Genomic DNA, 21,489 nt, shown 5'->3' with positions numbered 1-21,489 from the left:
CCCGGAGTTTACCCAAACTCATGTCCATTGAGTCAGTGATGCCATCCAACCATCTCATCCTCTGTTGTCCCCTTCTCCAGCCCTCAATCTTTCCCAGCATCAGGGTCTTTTCAAATGAGTCAGCTCTTTGCATCAGGTGGCCAAAGTATTGGAGTTTCAGCTTCAACATCAGTCCTTCCAATGAACACCCAGGACTTATCTCCTTTAGGATAGACTGGTTGGATTTCCTTGCAGAGACATTAATATTTATGTAATCAGTGAATGAGAGTATATAAATGAATGAATTTATGGCAAATAATCCAGTTTGACTTTGCTAAATGGTAACCATTTAGAACATTTCAGAGGATGCCGTCATTGGATTGTTCTTAATTATTTTCTCTAACTGGAATGAATAGAAGTCGGATATATTTTTTGTGAATGTTTACATGAAGCAATAGTTTAGAGAAAAAGCAGGGGGCCTCCCTCCCTTGTCCATATTTAATGTGTTCTGTTAATTATGGGGAGTTCTTTTAGTGCCACCTACTGGGATTAAAGGATATTTGGGTTATCAATGAACCTCACTTCACTATATGTGCGTTTACTTTTTGTTTATAAAAGGCCTGAAAACAACTACTATTTTCCGGATTTGCATCACATGAGGTACGAGATTGAAGACGGCACTACACCCAGTGGAAGAGCACTTCGGTTTGGGTTTGATCCCCTGGAATTTCCAGAGTTCAGCTGGAGGGGATACGCTCAGATGACTCCGGTGCAGGTAAGCAGCCAAGGGGACCCGCCTCAGGGCAGAGCTGCCCAGGCGTTTGCCCACAGCTCTCTCAGAGGGTCCTCCAAGAGGTGGACTCTTCCCAGAACTGACTCCAGAATTCTTGTTCTGCGGAGTATGGATGGGGCTCCGGCTAAGGTTGGATTTTTTATTAAGCGTATATATCGACTTCACAGCTTACTGTTACTTTAATTTGGTCACCAAATCAGAAAATGAAGCGATTAAAGATGCTGTTTATCCCTGGAGACTTTTTTAAAAATTGTGTAACTTTTACATTTCAGCATAATAAAAATAATTCTTAAAAGTAACACAGACTATTTTCTAAAAAGTTTACAGCACATACAAAGGTAAGAGAAAAGCCACAAGTGAGAAAGGTTTTCTTCAACACTTAAAAAAAAAAAAATGAAATCGTCAAATAAAATAAACAATGTACAAAATAAGCAATGTTTGAGGAGATAATCCCTTAAAGCAAAGAAATTTTCACAAACCTGCTCTTCTTTATTCTGACTGTATAAATTTAGGTGATGCTAAACATAAATTGTGTCCTATTGTGTGTCTAATATGTTGACTGTCAGCTCCATTCTTCTGATAAGAAGTTTCCCAGGGACTTCCCTGACCGTCCGGTGGCTAAGACACTGCACTTCTGCTGCAGGGGGATCGGGTTCAAGCCCTGGTCGGGGAACTAAGATCCTGCATGCTTTGAGGTGTGGCAAAAAAAAAGTTTTTTTTAATTAAAAAGAAGTTTCCCACATGAGATTAGGCTCTATTTTAACATGAGAGACCTTTTTCTTTAAGGCCATTTGTGGAGAATAAAAATGAGTTGACAAATAATGCTAATAAAACCTGTTTTGCTGATTTTTGACTAATATTAAAAAAAAATTTTTTAACTCTGAATTACTATATGAACATAAACTAAGATAAAGGAGGAGTTGTAGTCAGTGCTATTCTGTTTTTCTTTCCATATTTCTCCTTTCCTTCAGTCCTGTCTACTGTATGCATTTCTTTTGGCTTTGCAGTGGAATAATTAAGGAATTTACACATTGCCTGTTTGCCTTTGGAATTTATACAACATTTGTAACAATATTTCTGTATAGTCATTGAGTAGTTTTGTTCTTAGAATTTCTCTTTGAGGTTGTTCTCTTCAAGCTGTTGCTTAGTGGAGAAATTGAGAATCAAGAGGCAAGTTGATGATAATTGTAAGTCAGTATGTGTTGCAACCAGGAGTTCGCAAGCCACAGCTGAAGTTCCCGTGTGCCGCGACTAAGACCGGGCATAACTAGATAGGTAGATAGACAGATAGATAAAATAACTTAAAAAATTAGACAGCTCTTAGAGAAACAGGGATGGGCTCACAGTTCCCTAGGAGCCCTCATTGATTCTAACGTTGCTACTCGCCTGGCAAAGTCCCCTATCTAGGTTGCCTTTCTGTAATAGTACCTAGCGATCTTAGACACTTCACTGTTTACTGTTTTCCCCCAATATAGCAATTCTTTGGTTCCCTCCTCTTACTCCGTTGTTCAGAAAAAGGCAGTGAATTCCACTGAGTCATAATAGGATGTGAGTGGAGTGACTAAGAGCCCAGTTAAGGTATATACCTCCTCCCAGGTATTTGCAGTTTGAAAGAATAGCTGGTTAACACAAAAGAATGAATTTCTAATGATGGATTTTTCTGTTAGTATTTTTAGTTAGAGAACTTGGGTGGTGTTGCCTGGAATCACCACTTACTTTACTCTGCCCTTAATACATTCTTGCATTATTATTTTCCAGTGTGGAATTAACCCTTAAAGATGTGAAAATGAAAGTGTTAATCCCTCACTCGTGCCTGACTCTTTGGGACCTCACAGACTGTAGCTCACCAGGCTCTTCTGTCCATGGGATTCTCCAGGCAAGAATACTGGAGTGGGTAGCCATTTCCTTCTCCAGGGGATCTTCCTGACCCAGGGGTCAAACCTGGGTCTCCTGCATTGCAGGCAGATTCTTTACCGTCTGAGCCACCAGAAAAGCCCTCGAATCAACCCTTAAAGATGAATTCCATCAAATTGTGAGGGCCATGAAGACCCTCAGGGTGGGTTGGCTGCCACCCCCTTCTCCCAGAGCAAGGGATTCTACTTAGCACCAGTCTTTACTGTCATCGATGTCTCACTCAACAAAAATCCCCTTCATTTCAACCAAAGGAGCTGAAGGAAAGGCCTAAAGAACTACTGATTTAGAAATTTCCATGTTTCATGAACTTTCCTTGGGATGCAGCTAGATCTGGACATGTGGTCTTTGGTTCAGAATTGAAGTAGTCTAGACTCTCCTTCAAGGTCATGGGCATAGCAACACTTACACAGCATTGTATGAGGACCAGGGACCTGGGGACCAGCAGAACTCCCTGTCCCCAGCAGAGAGCCCGTGTTTTTCTCTGATAGGGATTGAGATAAATTCCATATTATTTAGCAGGTGTATTTTAGTTAGCTCCAGATGTCATCCTCTCCTTGGGCTTCCTTGCTGGCTCAGATGGTACAGAATCTGTCTGCAGTTCAGGGGATCTGGGTTTGATCCCTGAGTCTGGAAGATCCCCTGGAGAAGGGGGTGGCTACCCAGTTCAGTATTCATGCCTGGAACATCCCATGGACAGAGGAGCCTGGTGGGCTATAGTCCATAGGCTCACAAAGAGTCAGACATGACTGAACAACTAACACTCACTTTTTCACAGCCTCTCTTTAGCCTCTACTGGTTTCTGCGACTGTTTCAAGTGTGATGTATGTGAAGTAGACCCTGGAGTTGTCTCTCCTGATGGGGCTGGTGGTGTTCTCTAACATACTTTCTTTTCCTTCTCCTCTGTCTTTTTATTTCTCCCAGCCAGTGGTGGTTGCCCCATCACTGTGGCTTTTCCTAAACTAATTCATCTAACCTTCTGCTCTGTATGCCTGATTGCTAAAAGGTCAAAAGAGGAGCTTGGTTGCTGAGGGGAGTGTGTTTTCACTGTGACTTTAATTGTAAGTGATTTTAATTGATTGGCTGACTTGCCTGTTTTCATCTTTGACAGAGTTAGTCACTTGGTGCTTGTTGAGTGGGTGTGCATGTGGTGTTATTTGAGTGTGTGTGTATGTGTTTGAGTGTGTGTGTGTGGATGTGTGGGTATGAATAGTGAAGCCCAGTAGTGAAACTTTTGAATAAAGTCACTGTTTGGCTAACATTCCTTTTAACCAGTTGTCTCTTCTATACTTTATGGGTTTTTGGTATTTTTCAGAATGAAGTAAGAATCATGTTAAATGTGGGGAAGTCAAGTCTCTCCTTGTTTCATGTTGTTCTAAGATATATGAACCCTGGAACTGAAGCAGTATCTGGTCGTATAACTATTTATCCATCCTGGGCTAAGGCAGGTGAGTAAATTTTCAAGCCGCTTTTGGATGAAGTGATTTATTAGTGAAACGTTTTCTCCAATTTTTGCCAAGTTGATCTCTTCAGAGAATGTGAAGACTGCAGTGATTGGGACACTTATGCTCTGTCCTTTGTACCTTTTCTGTCTCTAAATGCATGTTTAAGTTGTGCTGTTAAATTTGTTATTAACTGTCATTTAAAAAATCAGTATAACAGTCTGTGTACCCTGGCTGAACCCCATGGGTTATCACATCACCACAGGGTGAAGCTAATTTATAGCTCGTTCAGGTAAATTGGGTGTCACTTTGCAGAATTACTTGAGAGGCCTTGGCCTCCTGCCCTAAATTCTCCCACTGTTTCAGGCAAACCAAGTAATTCAAGGAGAAAGGGGTGAGGATAGGAGTTTTTAAGACGAATGTGGTAGGGACTTCCCTGGAGGTCCAGTGGTTAAAACTGCACTTCCACTGTAGAGGACAGGGGTTCAATCCCTGGTCAGGGAACTAAGATCCCACACATGGTATGGCATGGCCAAAATATAAATAAATAAATAAAATGCTTTAAAAAGGATGAATGTGGCAAAGCCTGAAGCCCAAGAGGGCTGCGGAAAGGAGCATGCCAATCTCATTTAGGGGTGAGAGATTCCTGAGGACAGAGGAAGGACCCAGTCAGAGGGCAGGTCTCACCACAGTCAGAGATGAGGCCTGAACATGTGTTCTGCAGGGGGTGAGGGCTTCTCTTGGTCCTGGAAACAGATTCCAGGAATATACTAGTATGAATTCCACAGGGACACAAAATGGCACCAGTGGAAATCTAATTTAGGATGGAAATTTAAGCGTCTTCATTGAGTATCCACGACAGATTGGGACTTGGGGTAAGAAGTGATGTTCCTATGTTGTGTCAGTCAAGCTTGTAAGGCTGGAGGTGGATTTGTTGTTGTTTAGTTGCTAAGTCATGTCCGACTCTTTGCGACCCCATAGACTCTGGCGCATCAGTCTCCTCTGTCCATGAAATTCTCCAGGCAAGAATACTGGGGTGGGTTGCCATTTCCTTCTCCAGGGGATCTTCTCCACCCAGGGATGGAACCCGTGTTTCCTCCACTGGCAGGCAGTTGTTTACCACTGAGCCACCAGGGAAGCCCAGAGGTTGATTCAGAGTAACTAATAGGATGAATTGGCAAGCTTGCTTTATTATTTCAAGAATACTCCAGCATCCATTTCCTCACATGATGAGAATTTTGAGAACTGAAGAGGGCTGAGGAGGAAACAGCTGAGAGGTGTAGTAAATTTTCTAAGCACACAGCTAATCTCTGTGGACAAGTCCCAGTCTTCAGACCCCAAACTCTTATGGACCCACTGCCTTCCCAGTGACAGCGTCATCAGCAGTTTGTCCTCCGTTGACTCAAACAGTTAGAATCCGCTGTGGCTTGTTTTCTTGTGCTTTGGAACACCTTTCCTAAGCCCCCGCGTCTGAGTCAGGAGCCCAGTTGTATATTCCTTAGTGACCTGCTTCCCAGGTGGCGCTAGTGGTAAAGAACCCACCTGCCAAGTGCAGGAGACTTAAGAGACACAGGTTTGATTCTTGGCTCAGGAACATCCCCCTAGAGGAGGGCATGGCAACCCACTCCATTATTCTGGCCTGGAGAATCCCATGGACAGAAGAGCCTGGTGGGCTACAGTCCATTGGATCACAGAAAGTCAGACACGACTGAGCAGTTGAGCACACATCAATAGAAATTTAAAAAATTCAATTACATATAAAGAAGAGGAAAAAATAGTTTAATATCTATGTAATATGTTGAATACTTACTATGTGCAACAAACTTTTCTAAGCAGTTTGCATGTCTTCATATATTTAATAAATTTTAAAATGACTCACAATCACAGCATAGATAGCCACTGCTAATATCTTATCAATACGTTGCTAGTCTGTTTTATAAATAGGCATATGCATTCATGCTGTTGTTGAAGATAAGATCAGTAAATCTGATCAGTTCATATGATCAGTGAAGCATCTGAAAGTTTCTCAGATGTAAACTGAATGTTTTAAGTTGAATATCTAAAATCAGAACACTGACTGCTCAAAAGATGCCCTAAGCAATTCTTTTCATTTCTGATAGGTGCTGCTCAAAGCAAAGAGATCATATTCCAGCCGAGTAAGGAGCCAGCCTTTGTCACCGTACCTGGAAATGGTTTTGCAGACCCGTTTTCAATTGTACCAGGGACATGGATTGCTTGCATTCAAGTGGAGGGAGTCCTGCTGGTAAGAGGGGGTTCTGAGTGGTGATTCTTCCCCTCTTAGAGATGGTCCATCCATAGTGACCATAGTGAGCAGAAGACAGAAGAATCATAGCTGATTCCCTTTCAGATATAGGAACCTGTGGTGACATTTGTCCTTACATGGTATAACAACATACATTGTTTGGCCGCTAAGTCCTATCTGACTCTTTTGTGATTCCATGGACTGCAGCCCGCCAGGCTCCTCTGTCCATGGGATTTGGCAGGCAAGAGTACTGGAGTGGGTGGCCAGTCCCTTCTCCAGTGGATTTTCCCAACCCAGGGGTTGAGCCTGCGTCTCCTGCATTGGCAGGTCGTTCTTTACCACTGAGACACCAGGGAAGCCCAGGCATAATAATATGGGAAACAAAATAGATTTTTTAGGCTTCCAGCCAGTCTCTTACAGGCCAAAAAAAAAAATTTTTTTTGAACTCATGAAATTTTAACATTATCAATATAAATGCAAAACCTTGATGAGCCTATGTCCCAGCCTTTCAAAAATTTCTTTGGGATTTTTCATCATGAATGAGAAGGGTGATTAAAAAGATAACCTCTCTGGGAATCATGCAGAATGAATCAGAAGGAGCTAGAGGAAGAGAAGATGCTAAAATCAGTGCAGTTCTTGGTGGTGAAAAGAGAAGGGAGAGACAAAGAGCCAGTGCCTCTCTGTGACAGGCTTCCTGTGTCCTTCTGCCTTGATTGTGGTAATAGCATCACCAGATTGCCTTGGACAAAAAACTCTTTACCAGGGGAAGGGCCGCATCCTTGCACTTTAATAGAACTGTCAGAGAGGCCAGGGATGAAGCCTGCCTTCTCAGAGAGGCCAGGGATGAAACCTGCCTTCTCAGATCTCTGCTTTGGTGTCTGCTTTTGCTTATAGCAAGGTCTTTTCAAAACAGTCTTTGGTAGTTCTTGGTTTCATGTGCTCAGAGTGGAAAACATAAAGCTTTTCCATCTGGCTCAACCCTTGATTGGCTAAATGAACAGATCTCAGGCGAGTTCTTTAACCCCACACCTGCCCCATACAGTAGGGACCATGCTTATCCATATGGTCCTTTCCAAATCTAGGATCTTATCAACAGAATGTGAAGGTTTAAGCTGTCCCTGCCTTTCTTGTGCTTCTTAGTAGAAAGCTTTGTTGCTTTACTAAAGTTTAAGGATGTTTCACAGATGTAGAAATGAGGAGGAATATTCCATTGAGGCCAGTAATGGAGACAAAGTTGGACTAATGGAAAGAAGAAGTTCATGCTAAAAATTACTACATAGGCATGGAAAATTCTTCATGACGTTTAGCCACTGTAGTTGTGTCATAATTCATATGTTATTGTTGTTCAGTTGCTAAGTCATGTCTGACTCAAAAATTCATGTGTATGCTTCCATATTATGATCTCATTTTCTCTAGAAATATTTTATTGAGCATGCATTATCAAACTTCACTGTTTTAGAATCTATGGGACCATAAAGTAATGGGGAAATACAGTCCCTACCAAAGGAAGCTTATTAATAGAGCGATAACCATTTAAAAATTAGTATTGGAGAAATGCAAATCACAGCTATAATGAGGTATCACCTCACACAGGTCAGTATGGCCATCATTAAAAATTTTACAAATAATAATTGATGGAGAGAGTGTGGAGAAAAGGGAACCCTCCTACACTGTTGGTGGGAATGTAAATTGGTGCAACCACTATGTAAAACAGTATGGAAAGTCCTTAAAAAGCTAAAAATAGAGTTGCTGTGAAAGTGAAAATCGCTCAGTCATGTTCGACTCCTTGCAACCCCTTGGACTATATATACAGTCCATGGAATTCTCCAGGTCAGAACACTGGAGTGGGTAGCCTTTCCCTTCTCCCGGGGATCTTCCCAACCCAGGGACTGAACCCAGGTCTCCTGCATTGTGGGTAGATTCTTTACCAGCTGAGACATCAGGGAAGCCATAGGATCCAACAGTTTCTCTCCTGGGCGTGTATCCAGAGAAAACTCTAATTTGAAAAGATACATGCTTACTTCACTCTGTATAATAGGCTCCAGTTTCATCCACCTCATCAGAACGGATTCAAATGTATTCTTTTTAATGGCTGAGTAATACTCCATTGTGTATGTGTACCACAGCTTTCTTATCCATTCATCTAGTAAGCCAGAAAGAAAAACACCAATACAGTATACTAACTCATACATATGGAATTTAGAAAGATGGTAATGATAACCCTGTATGCGAGACAACAAAAGAGACACAGATGTATAGAACAGTCTTTTGGACTCTGTGGGAGAGGGAGAGGGTGGGATGATTTGGGAGAATGGCATTGAAACATGTATAACATCGTATAAGAAATGAATCGCCAGTCCAGGTTCGATGCAGGATACAGGATGCTTGGGGCTGGTGCACTGGGATGACCCAGAGGGATGGTATGGGGAGGGAGGTGGGAGGGGGGTTCAGGATGGGGAACATGTGTATACCTGTGGCGGATTCATGTTGATGTATGGCAAAACCAATACAATACTGTAAAGTAATTAGCCTCCAATTAAAAATAAATAAATTTAAATTTAAAAAATTTTTTAAAAATTAAAAAAGAAAAGATACATGCACCCAAATCTTTATAATAGCATTATTTACAATAGCCAGCACATGGAAGGAACCTAAATGTCCATCGAGCGATACATAGATAAGGAAGATGTGGTGTATATATACACAATGGGATATTGTTGCTGCTGCTAAGTCGCTTCAGTTGTGTCCGACTCTGTGCAACCCCATAGAGGGCAGCCCACCAGGCTCCCCTGTCCCTAGGATTCTCCAGGCAAGAATACTGGAGTAGGTTGCCATTTCCTTCTCCAATGCATGCATGCATGCTAAGTTGCTTCAGTCGTTTCCAACTCTGTGTAACCCTATGGACAGCAGCCCACCAGTCTCCCCTGTCCACAGGATTCTCTAGGCAAGAATACTGGGGTTGCCATTTCCTTCACCACAATGGGAATCTACTCAGCCATGAAAAGAATGAAATAATGCCATTTGCAGCAACGTGGATGGACCTAGAGATTATCATACTATGTGAAGTAAGTCAGAAAGAGAAAGACAAGTACCATATGGTATCACCTATATGTGAAATTTAAAATATGATACATATAAACTTATTTACAAAACAAAGACAGACTCACAGACTTTGAAAACAAACTTATGGTCACCGGAAGGGAAAGGGAGGAGGCGGGGGGATAAATTAGGAGTTTAAGATTAGCAGATACAAGCTACAGTGTATAAAATAGATAATAAGGTCCTATTGTATAGCATAGGGAACTATATCCTATAATAAATCGTAATAGAAAATACATGTATATAACTGAATCACTTTGCTACATTCCAGAAATTAACACAACATTGTAAATCAACTATACTTCAATCAAAACTTTTTAAAAATTACATTAAAACTCACTCAGGTATTAAGACTACTGAGCCCCTACTTTTTCTCTCCCACACATTCTCCTCTTCTCTCTTATAGACAAATTGAGGGCTGTGAAGAGAGAAAAGCTTTGTGGCCAGTATTCAAGTCTCTCACCATTGTGACAAACATTCCCCCTCCTTCCCTGGGCAGATAGGCAGGGATGCTAGGATGGCAGAAGTCCAGCCCCTGCCCTTTTCTGAAGAGCTGCCTCTCTGAATCCCTGCTGTGGGCCCATTTGGCACCCTCAGTGGAACATGTTCTTCCTCTCTCGTCCCACAGGCAGTGGGCCAGGTTCAGGCTATGATTCACCAGGATCATAAAACATCACTTTTTACACGAAGCCAGGAGAGCGTTGCTCTGCGGGAGGAGTAAAAAGCCAGAATACGTTATCTACAACTCTGGATCCTATAGGGATGAAGGCAACCAGCATGTCAAAAGAACATCTTTTCAATGGACAGTTTATTATTATCTTTGGTTCTGAGTTTATTAACAACCCAGAAGAACCAGTAAAGCTTCCCTGAACTTTGAAAATAAAAATGTTTGCTTGAAACGCTTATGTCTGATGCTTAAGAAGTGAAAGTGTCAGTCACTCAGTTGTGTCTGGCTCTTTGTGACCCCATGGACTGTAGCCCGCCAGGCTCCTCTGTCCATGGAGTTCTCCAGACATGAATACTGAAGTGGTTAGCCATTCCTTTCTCCAAGGGATCTTCTCGACCCAGGGATTGAACCTGGGTCTCCCACATTGCAGGCAGATTGTTTACCATCTGAGCCACCATCGGTTGCTTGGTGTGTTCTGATGAGTCAGGGGGCAGAAAGAAAAAGCAGTTGATGATATGGAGAATTTAACTAGAGTGCTTCACCTGGTTATTATTCATTTAGCTAGTATATGCAGCTATTTTATCATTAACACTAACCTGGGGCTGCCCTCCTAACGAGTATGCATTGTTTTGGTCTTTATCTCCTAGGACTACCTGGTGCTGCTCCCCAGGGATTACTATGAGGCCCCCTCGCTGCAGCTGCCGGTCACAGAGCCATGTGCCAATGTGGGCCATCCCCAAGAGAAGTTAGTATGGGCAGCAGGTGCATCATCGGGTCCTCTAACTCAGGAGCCTTGGGTTCAAGGATTCTCAATAGCCCTCAGGATCATGACTGCACAGGATGCTCTGGTTAATGACTTAATTGTGGCTTTTCTTTGTAGCAGTGACTGTGTTTCATGCAAGAGTCACAAACCACTTTGTGACTAGGGCTTCAGAGTGACTCTCACTCTCTTACATGAGGAAGTGGCGATGCGTGCCTAAGTAATACGCTCAGGGTCGTGCATCTAGTGAGGGAAGAGCTTACAATGAATGTGCGTTTGTGGACCACTGCTTCTCCCATTCCTCAGGCAGATGAAAATTTATCGCCCAGTTCCTGTAGTAAGCACTTAGTAAGAGTTTGCTGAAGAGTGATGAGTGAATGAATGAATGCACGGGATGGATAGGAGTCCTGGGGATGAACTTTGATCCTCTGTGTTATGTTCTCAGTTGTAACTGTTGTGTTTTGTTGTTGTTGAAGTTGTTTGCTTTACCAGCATTTGCCAGTAACCCGATTCCCTTGTGCCCTGGCTTGCGAGGCCAGACACTTCCTGCTTGATGGGGAGCCGAGACCCTTGGCAGTGAGGCAGCCCACCCCCGTGCACCCAGTCATGGCGGACCTCAGTGGAAGAGAGGTGAGGCAGCCTTTTTTTGTTTTTCTATCAGATATTTTACCACCTCCCTGTTCTTCTGCTGAAAACCCTTGGCCACAATTGTATCTCATATTCAGGTAAATCTGGAAGACCTCCCCAGAGATGTTAATTAAAGGTGTGCTGAGTTTTCTGGTTCAGGCTGGAGCTGGGCAGTCCACCACGCTGAGCCGTGGGAAGGCTCGTCTTCCATCACTTTCTGTACATGGCGGGCAACATGAGCAACCTCAGAATTTTTTCCTTTTGATTCTCTGGATTTACAAGGAGGCATCCTGTTCACCCTGATTCGGGGCACGATCTCTCTACAAAGCCTTCAGAAATCACACAGCTTACCCTAAAAGGATGCAACGCTCACTGACTGCTCATCCCCTCGGGCTAGACAATTTGTAGCAGCTGAATTCCTTGAGCTTAGATTCTGGAACTGCTACACCCAAAGGCACCTCCTTCCTGGCTCAGAGGACAGGTTTCTACAGGTCTTGGCATTGCTTTTCTTCCAGGAGTTCTCTGAGCCTCAAAATAATTTAAGACTGTACAGTTTTAAGATTTGAGTTAGAAGTACTGTGTATCAACAATAAGAACTCATTATTCAGAATGAAGATGCACACACACAAGCAAAACCTTTCTCTACAGTATTTCCATTCCTTACTTTTTGCAGTGTTTTCTGTTTTGTACCCTTGAGGAAAACATTCATCTGGGGGATTAAATCCATGAAATGAAAATATATGCAGTATTCTCACTCACCATTTTGATGTGTATCTTTTTGTAAACTACATTCCTAACATTTTCAAGGTAGAAGTTGTAGGAGTTTGATGGTGTTTCTTAAGTTTAGTCTTTATTTTATTTGAGTTTTTATTTTACAACTATTATTTTTACCAAAAAAAGTTCAGTCACTCCGTCGTGTCCAACTCTTTGTGACCCCATGGACTGAAGCATGCCAGGCTTCCCTGTCCCCCACTCTCTCCTGGAGTTTGCCCAAGTTCATTTCCATTGAGTCGGTGATGCTATCTAACCATCTCATCCTCTGCTGCCCTTTTCTCCTTTCTACTTGTTATAATAAGAAAAACAATATGCATGAATATATATGGAATCTATAAAAATGGTACCGATGATCATATTTGCAAAACAGAAATAGACACACAGACATGGAGAACAATCTTATGGACACCAAGAGGGGAAAGGGGGTTGGGGACGAGATGAATTGGGTGATTAGGATTGACATAATCACTTCCCCAGTCGCTCAGCAGTAAAGAATCTGCCTGCAATGCAGGAGACTCGGGTTTGATCTCTGGGTGGGGAGATCGATGGGAAAGGAAATGGCAACCCACTCCAGTATTCTTGCCTGGGCAATCCCACCCCATGAACAGAGGAGCCTGGTGGGCTGCAGTCCATGGGGTCGCAAGAGTCGGATACGACTGAGCGACTAAACAACAGCATAGAATAGATAACTAATGAGAGCCTACTGCACAGCTCAGGGAACCCTACTCAGTGTTCTGTGCTGACCTAAATGGGAGAGAAATCCAAAAAACAGAGGACGTATGTGTTTGTTGTTCAGTCGCTTAGTCGTGTCCGAATTTTTGCGACCCCAGGGACTGCAGCACACCAGGCTCCCCTGCCCTTCACTATCTCCTGGAGCTTCCTCAAACTCATATCTATTGAGTTGGTGATGCCATCCAACCATCTCTTTCTCTGTCGTCCCCTTCTCCTCTTACCTTCAGTGTTTCCCAGCATCAGGGTCAGCTCTTCGCATCAGGTGGCCAAAGTATTGAATATGTGTATAGATATAGCTGATTTACTCTGCTGTACGGTAGACACTATTGTAACATTGTAAAGCAAATATACGTCAATAAAAATCAATTTAAAAGAAAAATACGCATAAGGAAAAACAAAATGGTCTTACTTCCTCTCCATTCTAATCTTCAGTCCACTGTCTCTTTCCCTGCCCCTGCTGTGTGTGTGCATACAGATGCACATACATGCACACACATATACCACAGATATGTGTGTGTGTGTGCACCCCACATAGCAGGGAGCTACAGTTGGGAAGGGCTGATGTCCAGGAAGTAATGCTGATGATTCATCAGGAGCTGTTCCTGCCTCTGACTTAGCCCGGAGCCATAGCTCTGAGCTGTTCTATTTGCATGACGCATACGACTCAGCCCTGGGCTGTCCAGTTTTATTTAAAAATCCTCTTTTACTGTTTTATCTGAAGGCCTGGAGACTTATGCTGTCTGATTCAGTATATATCTATTTTAATTAAACTTAAGTAAAGCTAAACATTCAGTTCTTCGGTTACACTAACCACATTTCAAGCTCTCAGTAATCATGTATGTCTAGTGCCCATTGTATTGGACAGCACACATCACAGAATATTTTGCCATCACAGAAAGCTCTGTTGCACAGCATTAATGAGGCGTCAAGGTCACTGTGCTAAAAGTCAGAGATTGACAGAGTTTGCTGTTGTTTAGTAGCTAGAGTCGGACTCTTTGCGACCCCATGGACTGTAGTCCACCAGGCACCTCTGTCCATGGAATTTCCCAGGCAAGAATACTGGAGTGGGTTGCCATTTCCTTCTCCAGGGGATCTTCCTGACCCAGGGGCTGATCCTGTATTGGCAGTCCGATTCTCTACCGCTGAGTCACCAGGGAACCCAACAGAGTTCACGAAGGTCTTAGGAGTCATCTGATCTCTCTTCCTGGAAAAAATTCTGTCTACATTATCCTTGTCAGATATTGATTCATTTGGCCTCTGTTGAATACTTGAATTGATGGGGGACTCACTTCTTCTAGAGGTAGCCTAATCCAACACCTGTGGCACCCTGTTTACTCTAGAAACTTCTCTGGGAAACTTTCCTGAGTTATTCCTTTGATAAGTTATTTCTTTATCTTTAGCCCACCTTTTCAATAGCCTTATCTTGTTTTATGTTTTGAGAGATTGCTTAGTTTTTTTCTTCCAACTCCAACCACAACAGCAACCTCAACCCTAACACACACACACACACACACACACACACACACACACACACACGTATCTTTTGGTCTGTTCAATTAGTTAACATCCAATTGCATTCTAGCTTCCAAATTTTTCAGGTCTCTGGCCTGTTATTTTCTTCTCTATTCTCTTTTCTTTGTGGGTTTATGATTCAAAAAATATTTACCCTTATTTTTGTGGATTTCTGAGAGGGAGGGTCAGTAAATAGGTGTGCTACACCCTATGTGTTTAACCAGAAGTTCCAGGATGTACTTTGTGATGTTCTGAAGTTTCATTTTTATGTGTTTAGGTGCAGATTTATTTTTATTATTTTAGTACTTAAAGTACAGTTTCATGTGAAGAGTCATGTCTTTTATCCTGGGAATTTTTTGGATAGTATCTCTACAGATATTACTTGGCTGCAAATCCTTTCATCTTCTTTTCTGGAAGTCAGGCTGGAAGAATGTTGGAGCCTCTCGATCTGTCTCTAAACTGCTCTTTCATATTAGTGTGTTTCTTTGGCTCTTTTGCACAGCTTTCTGAGTGGCTTCCTCAATTCTCTCTTAGAATCCATAAATGTTCTAGTTCACTGTCTCTAGTCTAGATTTTATTCAGCCTCCCAATTCCATGTAACATGTACTTTTCATCTCAAAAGATTTCTTACTAGCTCTTTCTTATATTTTCTGTTTTCTTGTTTCTCCTCTGCCAATTTTTGTTTCATAACTTCATTTACTTTTTAAAGAGGAGTTACTCCATTAATCTTTTTGAGTTTCTCAACATCCTTGGAGCAAGGTATAGTTCAGAATTCAGAATTTTAAAAATTTTGAAAAGATATGATTGTATACACATAACATCTATAGTGGGTTCTGGAACAGCACCTTGTAAGTCAGACAAGTTAATATTTTTCCAGTGAAAAGCCTGAATAGACATACCAAGGGAGGTACATGAAGACTGTATATATGGAGTTAGTTCAGGTCAGATTTTACCATCAAGTGATGATTGGTTAGAGTTAGGTTAGGTTTTGTAACCAAACCCATTTGAAAACTAGTTTTCCTTTTCAGACTTTGGGGGTTCTGGATTAGGGACCAGTGTACTTATTTTAAAACTTCATCAGACTTTCATAAAGTTTATTTCATCTCAGGTAAACTCATCTTCACTTGATGATATATTATTGCCTATTTTTTTAAAAAAAAGAGAAAAATTCTTTTTTCCTAAATATTATGTATTTATTGGCTGTGCTGGGTCTTAGTTGCCACATGTGGGATCTAGTTCCCTGACCAGGGATCAAACCCAGGCCCCCCACATTGGGAGCATGAGGTCTTAGCCACTGGACCACCAGGGAAGTCCCCTTGACTGTTCTTCTTAATGTTAGATTTCTGTATGTTCTGGAGGCTTATTTTGTTTGCTTACTGGCTTACTTTGAATGAGAGGTTTTTATCTTCTCCCTCTTTCCCTACATCCATCTCAGTCTGGCTTGTCTGTCTGGTTCTCTGTACCCTTAGCCCAGAGCCAGGCATAACAATATGCCAATGTCTATTATTGTGGTCCTCAGGCTAGTACAGATTCAGACACTGAGCCCACAGGTGCTTAACCCAGTTCTTGGTCCTAGGCCTCATCTTTGATCTTTGTTTTCCGTATCCCACCATTTTTTATGAAGCTGAAATCCAGATGGCAGGTTTTCAGTGATTTTTTTTTTCTTCAGTTTTTCATGATGTGAAGGAACTCTCATCCTTTAGCTTCAAAAAATGAGCCTGGATCTGGCCCCTGTCTCATATGAAGTGTTTTTAGTTTGCTTTACTCTGCATATTCTGAACTGCTGGCCCACACAGCCTGCTTCCAGCCTGGAGAACAACAAGCCTGTGACTTCAGCCCTGGTGCCATTTCAAGTTTTTCTTTACTTATGTTCCATCATCTGTCTCCTTTTAATCCCAAACTTATTTTGTTGTTGTTGTTTTACTATTAAAACATTATTTGGTGGCTCAGGCGGTAAAGAATATGCCTGTGATGTGGGAGACCTGGGTTCAATCCGTGGGACGGGAAGATCCCCTGGAGAGGGACATGGGAACCCCCTCTGGTATTCTTGCCTGGAGAATTCCATGGACAGAGGAGCCAGGTGGGCTACAGTCATGACTGTAGGGTTGCAAAACAAAAAAAAAATCCCTTTTACGACCAATACACACCCATAGTTGCTGTCTCTTGGAGAAGGGGTACAGCAAATATGAATTCCTGTACTGTCTGAATTGGAAGTCATCCCAGATTTAAAACATGCTAAGTTCTGTCCTATTTTTGCTTCCCTGATAGCTCAGGGAAGAATCTGCCTGGAATGCAGGAGACCCTGGTTCGATTCCTGGGTTGGGAAGATCCCTTAGAGAAGGGAACAGCTACCCACTCCAGTATTCTGGCCTGGAGAATTCCATGGACTATAAAGAGTCAGACACAACTGAGTGACTTTCACTTTCATCTTATTTTTATGAAAACCCTACTTCCTCTTCCCACAATCCTTCAACCACTGCTCCATAACTCTCTGTCCCTTCAAAACCAAGAGTTGTCTAGACTCACAATTTCGAATTCTCTACTTTCCATTCCTACCTCAACCGACACCAGTCTGACTTCACCTCCCAGTCCCATGAATTTTTTTTGGTGGGGGGAGTGGGCAGGATTTCCAGTGATTGTGTTAGTGTTGCTCTGCTAAGTCCAATGGATATTTTCCAGTCTTCATCTGTTCAACTTTTCAGCAGCTTTCAATACTTGTTGAATACTCCTTCTATTAAAAAAAACAGTCTTTTTGTCTTGAATTTAAGAGAAGAATTTAAATTCCAGAATTTAGGAGCAGACTGGGTCTCTTTGAACCTCTCTGGCTGCTTCCTCCAACTATCATTTGTAGGCTTACCCTCCTGTGTCTCCACATCAAATGTTAGAATATATTGAGGTTCAGTCTTAGCCCTGGAGAAGGCAATGGCAACCCACTCCAGTACTCTTGTCTGGAAAATCCCATGGATGGAGGAGCCTGGTGGGCTGCAGTCCATGGAATCTCGAAGAGTCGGACACGACTGAGCGACTTCACTTTCACTTTTCACTTTCATGCATTGGAGAAGGAAATGGCAACCTACTCCAATGTTCTTGCCTGGAGAATTCCAGGGACGGGGGAGCCTGGTGGGCTGCCGTCTATGGGGTCTCACAGAGTCGAACATGACTGAAGTGACCCAGCAGCAGCAGTAGCAGCAGCCGTCTTAACCCTTGTCTTTTTACTCTGTAGTCCCTCCCTAAGCAGTCTTCATGTCTATTGTGTTAGGTACCAGTTCTACACAGATGATTCTCAGATTGGTAAGTCCAGTCACACCTCCCATTTTATATACTGAGTAGCACAGCCCACTTCCTTCATGACGTCAACTCTTAGATATCTCAGTTGTTGTTGTTGTGGAGTCACCCAACTGAACAACACCCATGTCTGACTCTTTGAGACCCCATGGACTGCAGCACGCCAGGCCTCCCTGTCCATCACCATCTCCCGAAGTTTGCCCAAGTTCATGGTCATTGCATCGGTGATGCCATCCAGCCATCACATCCTCTGACGCCCTCTTCTGCTTCTGCCCTTGATCTTTCCCAGCATCAGGGACTTTTCCAATGAGTCATCTCTTCACATCACATGACCAAAATACTGGAGCTTCAGCTTCAGCATCAGTCTTTCCAGTGAGTAGTCAGGGTTGACCTCCTTTAAGATTGACTGGTATGATCTCCTTGCTGTCCAAGGGACTTGCAGGAGTCTTTTCCAGCTCTACATTTTGAAGAGACATTCTTTGATATTCTGCCTTCTTTATGGTCTAACTCTCATGACCATATGTGACAGCTGGAAAGACCATAGCCTTGACTATACGGACCTTTGTCGGGAGAGTAATGTCTCTCCTTTTCGACACATTGTTTAGGTTTGTCATCCCAGAGGGATCTCAAATTCCATTTAGGAGTTCCCTAAGTAAATGGCTTCACCATCCATGTAAATACACAAACCCAGGGACTTCCCTGGTGATCCAGTGATTAAGACTTATCTAGTGTCTAAGACTTATCTCCTGCAGTGGCAGGAAGATACTTTATACTGCACCACCTGGGAAGCCTTCAAAGATAATAACTGATAAACAGCAGGGTTTCTGTTTTCTATAATTTGCATCTTTTGTCTGACTTCTCAAAACCCATTTCTATCATCAGATATATTCAAAACCCTACCAAGTCTTCCAAAAGCCAACCCATATGGCTTGGAGTAGGAAGAGTAATAGAAGTTTATAATAGAGTGCTATGATAGACCTGGCAGCCAATAATAACTCCTGGGAGAAAGCTCATTGGCCTTGTGTGTTTCGTGGTGGGGTGAAGACAGACAAGCCCTCATTTGGAGATCCCAAGGGGGAGATGTTGGTAATTACCTCTCCATGTGAACCAGTGGCAGCATCATATTTCACTGTATAACGAGTGAGAAAGTGGTGTGGATAATCTACGTTTTCTCCTGGAGGGAAGTCTTTCTATTATTTAAGTGATAGAAAAATCACTGTGAAAAATAAGCAGGTGTGTGGTTCAGAGCTGTGTGGAAGGAACAGCAGATGTGAATTTCCTGAAGACCAGAGGCAGGAGGATTTTAATTAAGTGTGGTGAAGCTTGACAGGGCCTGAGCTTATGGGCTGAAGTGGGTTAAACTGCTTAAGGAATGTAGTTCTGATACTGACTCGGGAATTAAATGTGCACCACATTTTGATCTAGTGATTCTAATTCCACTTCTAGGAATCTTACAGAAATACTAGCAAAAGGATATAAATCCAGACATAGATATAAACGGGCTTCCCTGGTGGCTCAGACAGTAAAGAATCCACCTGAGTTTGATACCTTGGTCAGGAAGATTCCCTGGAGAAGAGAATGGCTACCCACTCCAGTATTCTTGCCTGGAGAATCCCATGGACAGAGGAGCCGGGTGGGCTACAGTCCATGGGGTCACAAAGTGTCAGACATGACTGAGTACCTAACACTTTCCCTTTCTTCCATAGATATAAATATGGATATATACTTATATATATAGATATAGATACATGATCATATAGCCTTATATGTTTTAGGAAAAATTAGAGATAACCTAAATGTCTATCAATAGGGGATTAGTTAAATAAATGATTTTACATTTGTACTATGGAATGGGAGGAAGGGCAGATATTAGAAGAGTGAAGTATGTTTGTATGGCACACTAAATACTACTAAGCAATAGCCACAGTTATAATCATCATTGTTTATACAGTGTGTGTGTGTGTGTGTGCGCGTGTGTGTGTGTTTGTCACTCAGTCGTGTCTGACTCTTTGCAACCCCATGGACTGTAGTCTGCTAGGTTCTTCTGTCCATGGGCTTCTCCAGGCAAGAATACTGAAGCAGGTAGCCATTTCCTTTTGCAGGAGATCTTCCCAATCCAGGGATGGAACCCAGGTCTCCTGCATTACAGACAGATTTTTTACCATCTGAACCACCAAGGAAGCCCGTTATACAGGGCTTACAACAGGCCGGATACAGTTTGAAGAGCTCATCCCGTATTAATTCACTTAATCCTCATAGTCTTAAGAGGTGGGCACTATGTTATCCTCATTTTTACACAGGAAGATACTGAGACATACAGATGTTGAGTAACTTGCTCCAGGCCACACAGCTGGAGGCAGTGTGATTCCAGACTCCAGGCTCCTAGCCACAAGGTGATGCCACGGCTGGGCATGCTTCTTCTGTAAAGAACCAGAGAGTGAATATTTTCATCTTTGTAGCCCATCGAGGCATACATCCGTTCCTGTTATCACTCATTGGAAATTCCTCTTTACTTCAGATTTTAAAGTATCTCTGGCCTTGAGAAACAAGGCAAATATATGGGTAATAATACCAAACCCAGATCTGGCCGCTTGCTGCTCAAAAGCCATCAAAGAGGCCAGGATGGTGGAAAGAGAAAGTTTGCTTTATGTTGGATGCTGGCAGCAGCAAAGAAAGGGCAGGGAGAACAGACTCCTGTCCATAGGCCAGCTCCTCCCACTGACTGTGAGTGGGCAAGAGCTTTTATAGAGAGAGGGAGGGGGCTGCATGCAGAAATCGCACACTCAGCCCAGACAGTCAGCTTGAATTGGTCATTGGCAATCCGACCAGTGTCTTCTTGATTGTTTTAATAGATTTGATCTTCAGTTCCAGGGTCAATTTGTTTCCATTTCTTGAGGCCAGTTCTTGCAGTTGTGGCATCTTATGTCATGACTGCGGTCTGGTTTTTCATGTAGTTAAGTTCTCCACTTGGTGAGGATTTCAGTATCTATAAGACAGCTCCCAGGATTTGGCTCAGAATATTATCTATAGCCCTTGAGAAGGAACTAAAAGTCCTTGACTATGTTTAGTGACTCCATTATGGTTATTTGGTCTCCTTTGACTGTTTAACATTGTTTCTGCATTTTCTCACTTCTCTGATTAAACTTATTCTTTGGCTAAAGTTTTTCCACAGACAAAAGACAAGCAGAGGACATGGTCAAGAGGAAGGACCATAGTCCTGCTCCGTTTCAGTAGTAGGAGCAGAGACCCCTATTAGTAGGGTCATCAGATTTAGACAATAAAAATACCGGATGCCCCCATTTAGGTTGAATTGTAGTTAAGCTATAATTGTGTATTGTTTATCTGAATTTCAGACTTAACAGAGCATCCTGTATTTTATTGGGGATCCCTGCCTGCAGGACCCATTTCTTACTGAGTGCTCCATCACTCAGTTGTGTCCAGCTCTCGGCTGTCCCGTGGACTGTAGCCCGCCTGGCTGCTTTGCCCATGGGAATTTCCAGGCAAAAGTACTGGAGTGGGTTGCCATTTCCTACTCTGGGGATCTTCCCGACCCAGAGATCGAAAAGATCCCGTGTCTCTGGCGTCTCCTGCATTGACAGGTGGATTCTTTACCACTAGCGCCACCTGGGAAGCACCACGTTTCTT

At 42.7% G+C, this 21,489-nt stretch overlaps 1 protein-coding gene across 1 annotated transcript in view; it reads left to right on the top strand.

Moving 5' to 3' along the window:
* Positions 1 to 21,489, top strand: part of LAMA3 (laminin subunit alpha 3) — a 253,009-nt gene that overhangs the window by 107,305 nt on the left and 124,215 nt on the right. Inside the window, exons 19-23 of the mRNA XM_052660252.1 lie at positions 598 to 754; positions 3,999 to 4,131; positions 6,246 to 6,388; positions 10,802 to 10,899; positions 11,391 to 11,544. Coding sequence (XP_052516212.1) covers positions 598 to 754; positions 3,999 to 4,131; positions 6,246 to 6,388; positions 10,802 to 10,899; positions 11,391 to 11,544 — 685 coding nt within the window. The remainder of the gene's footprint in view (positions 1 to 597; positions 755 to 3,998; positions 4,132 to 6,245; positions 6,389 to 10,801; positions 10,900 to 11,390; positions 11,545 to 21,489) is intronic.

Source organism: Budorcas taxicolor, chromosome 22, assembly GCF_023091745.1.
Source record: "Budorcas taxicolor isolate Tak-1 chromosome 22, Takin1.1, whole genome shotgun sequence".
NCBI lineage: Eukaryota > Metazoa > Chordata > Mammalia > Artiodactyla > Bovidae > Budorcas > Budorcas taxicolor.
This window is presented reverse-complemented; position numbering and strand designations above follow the sequence as displayed.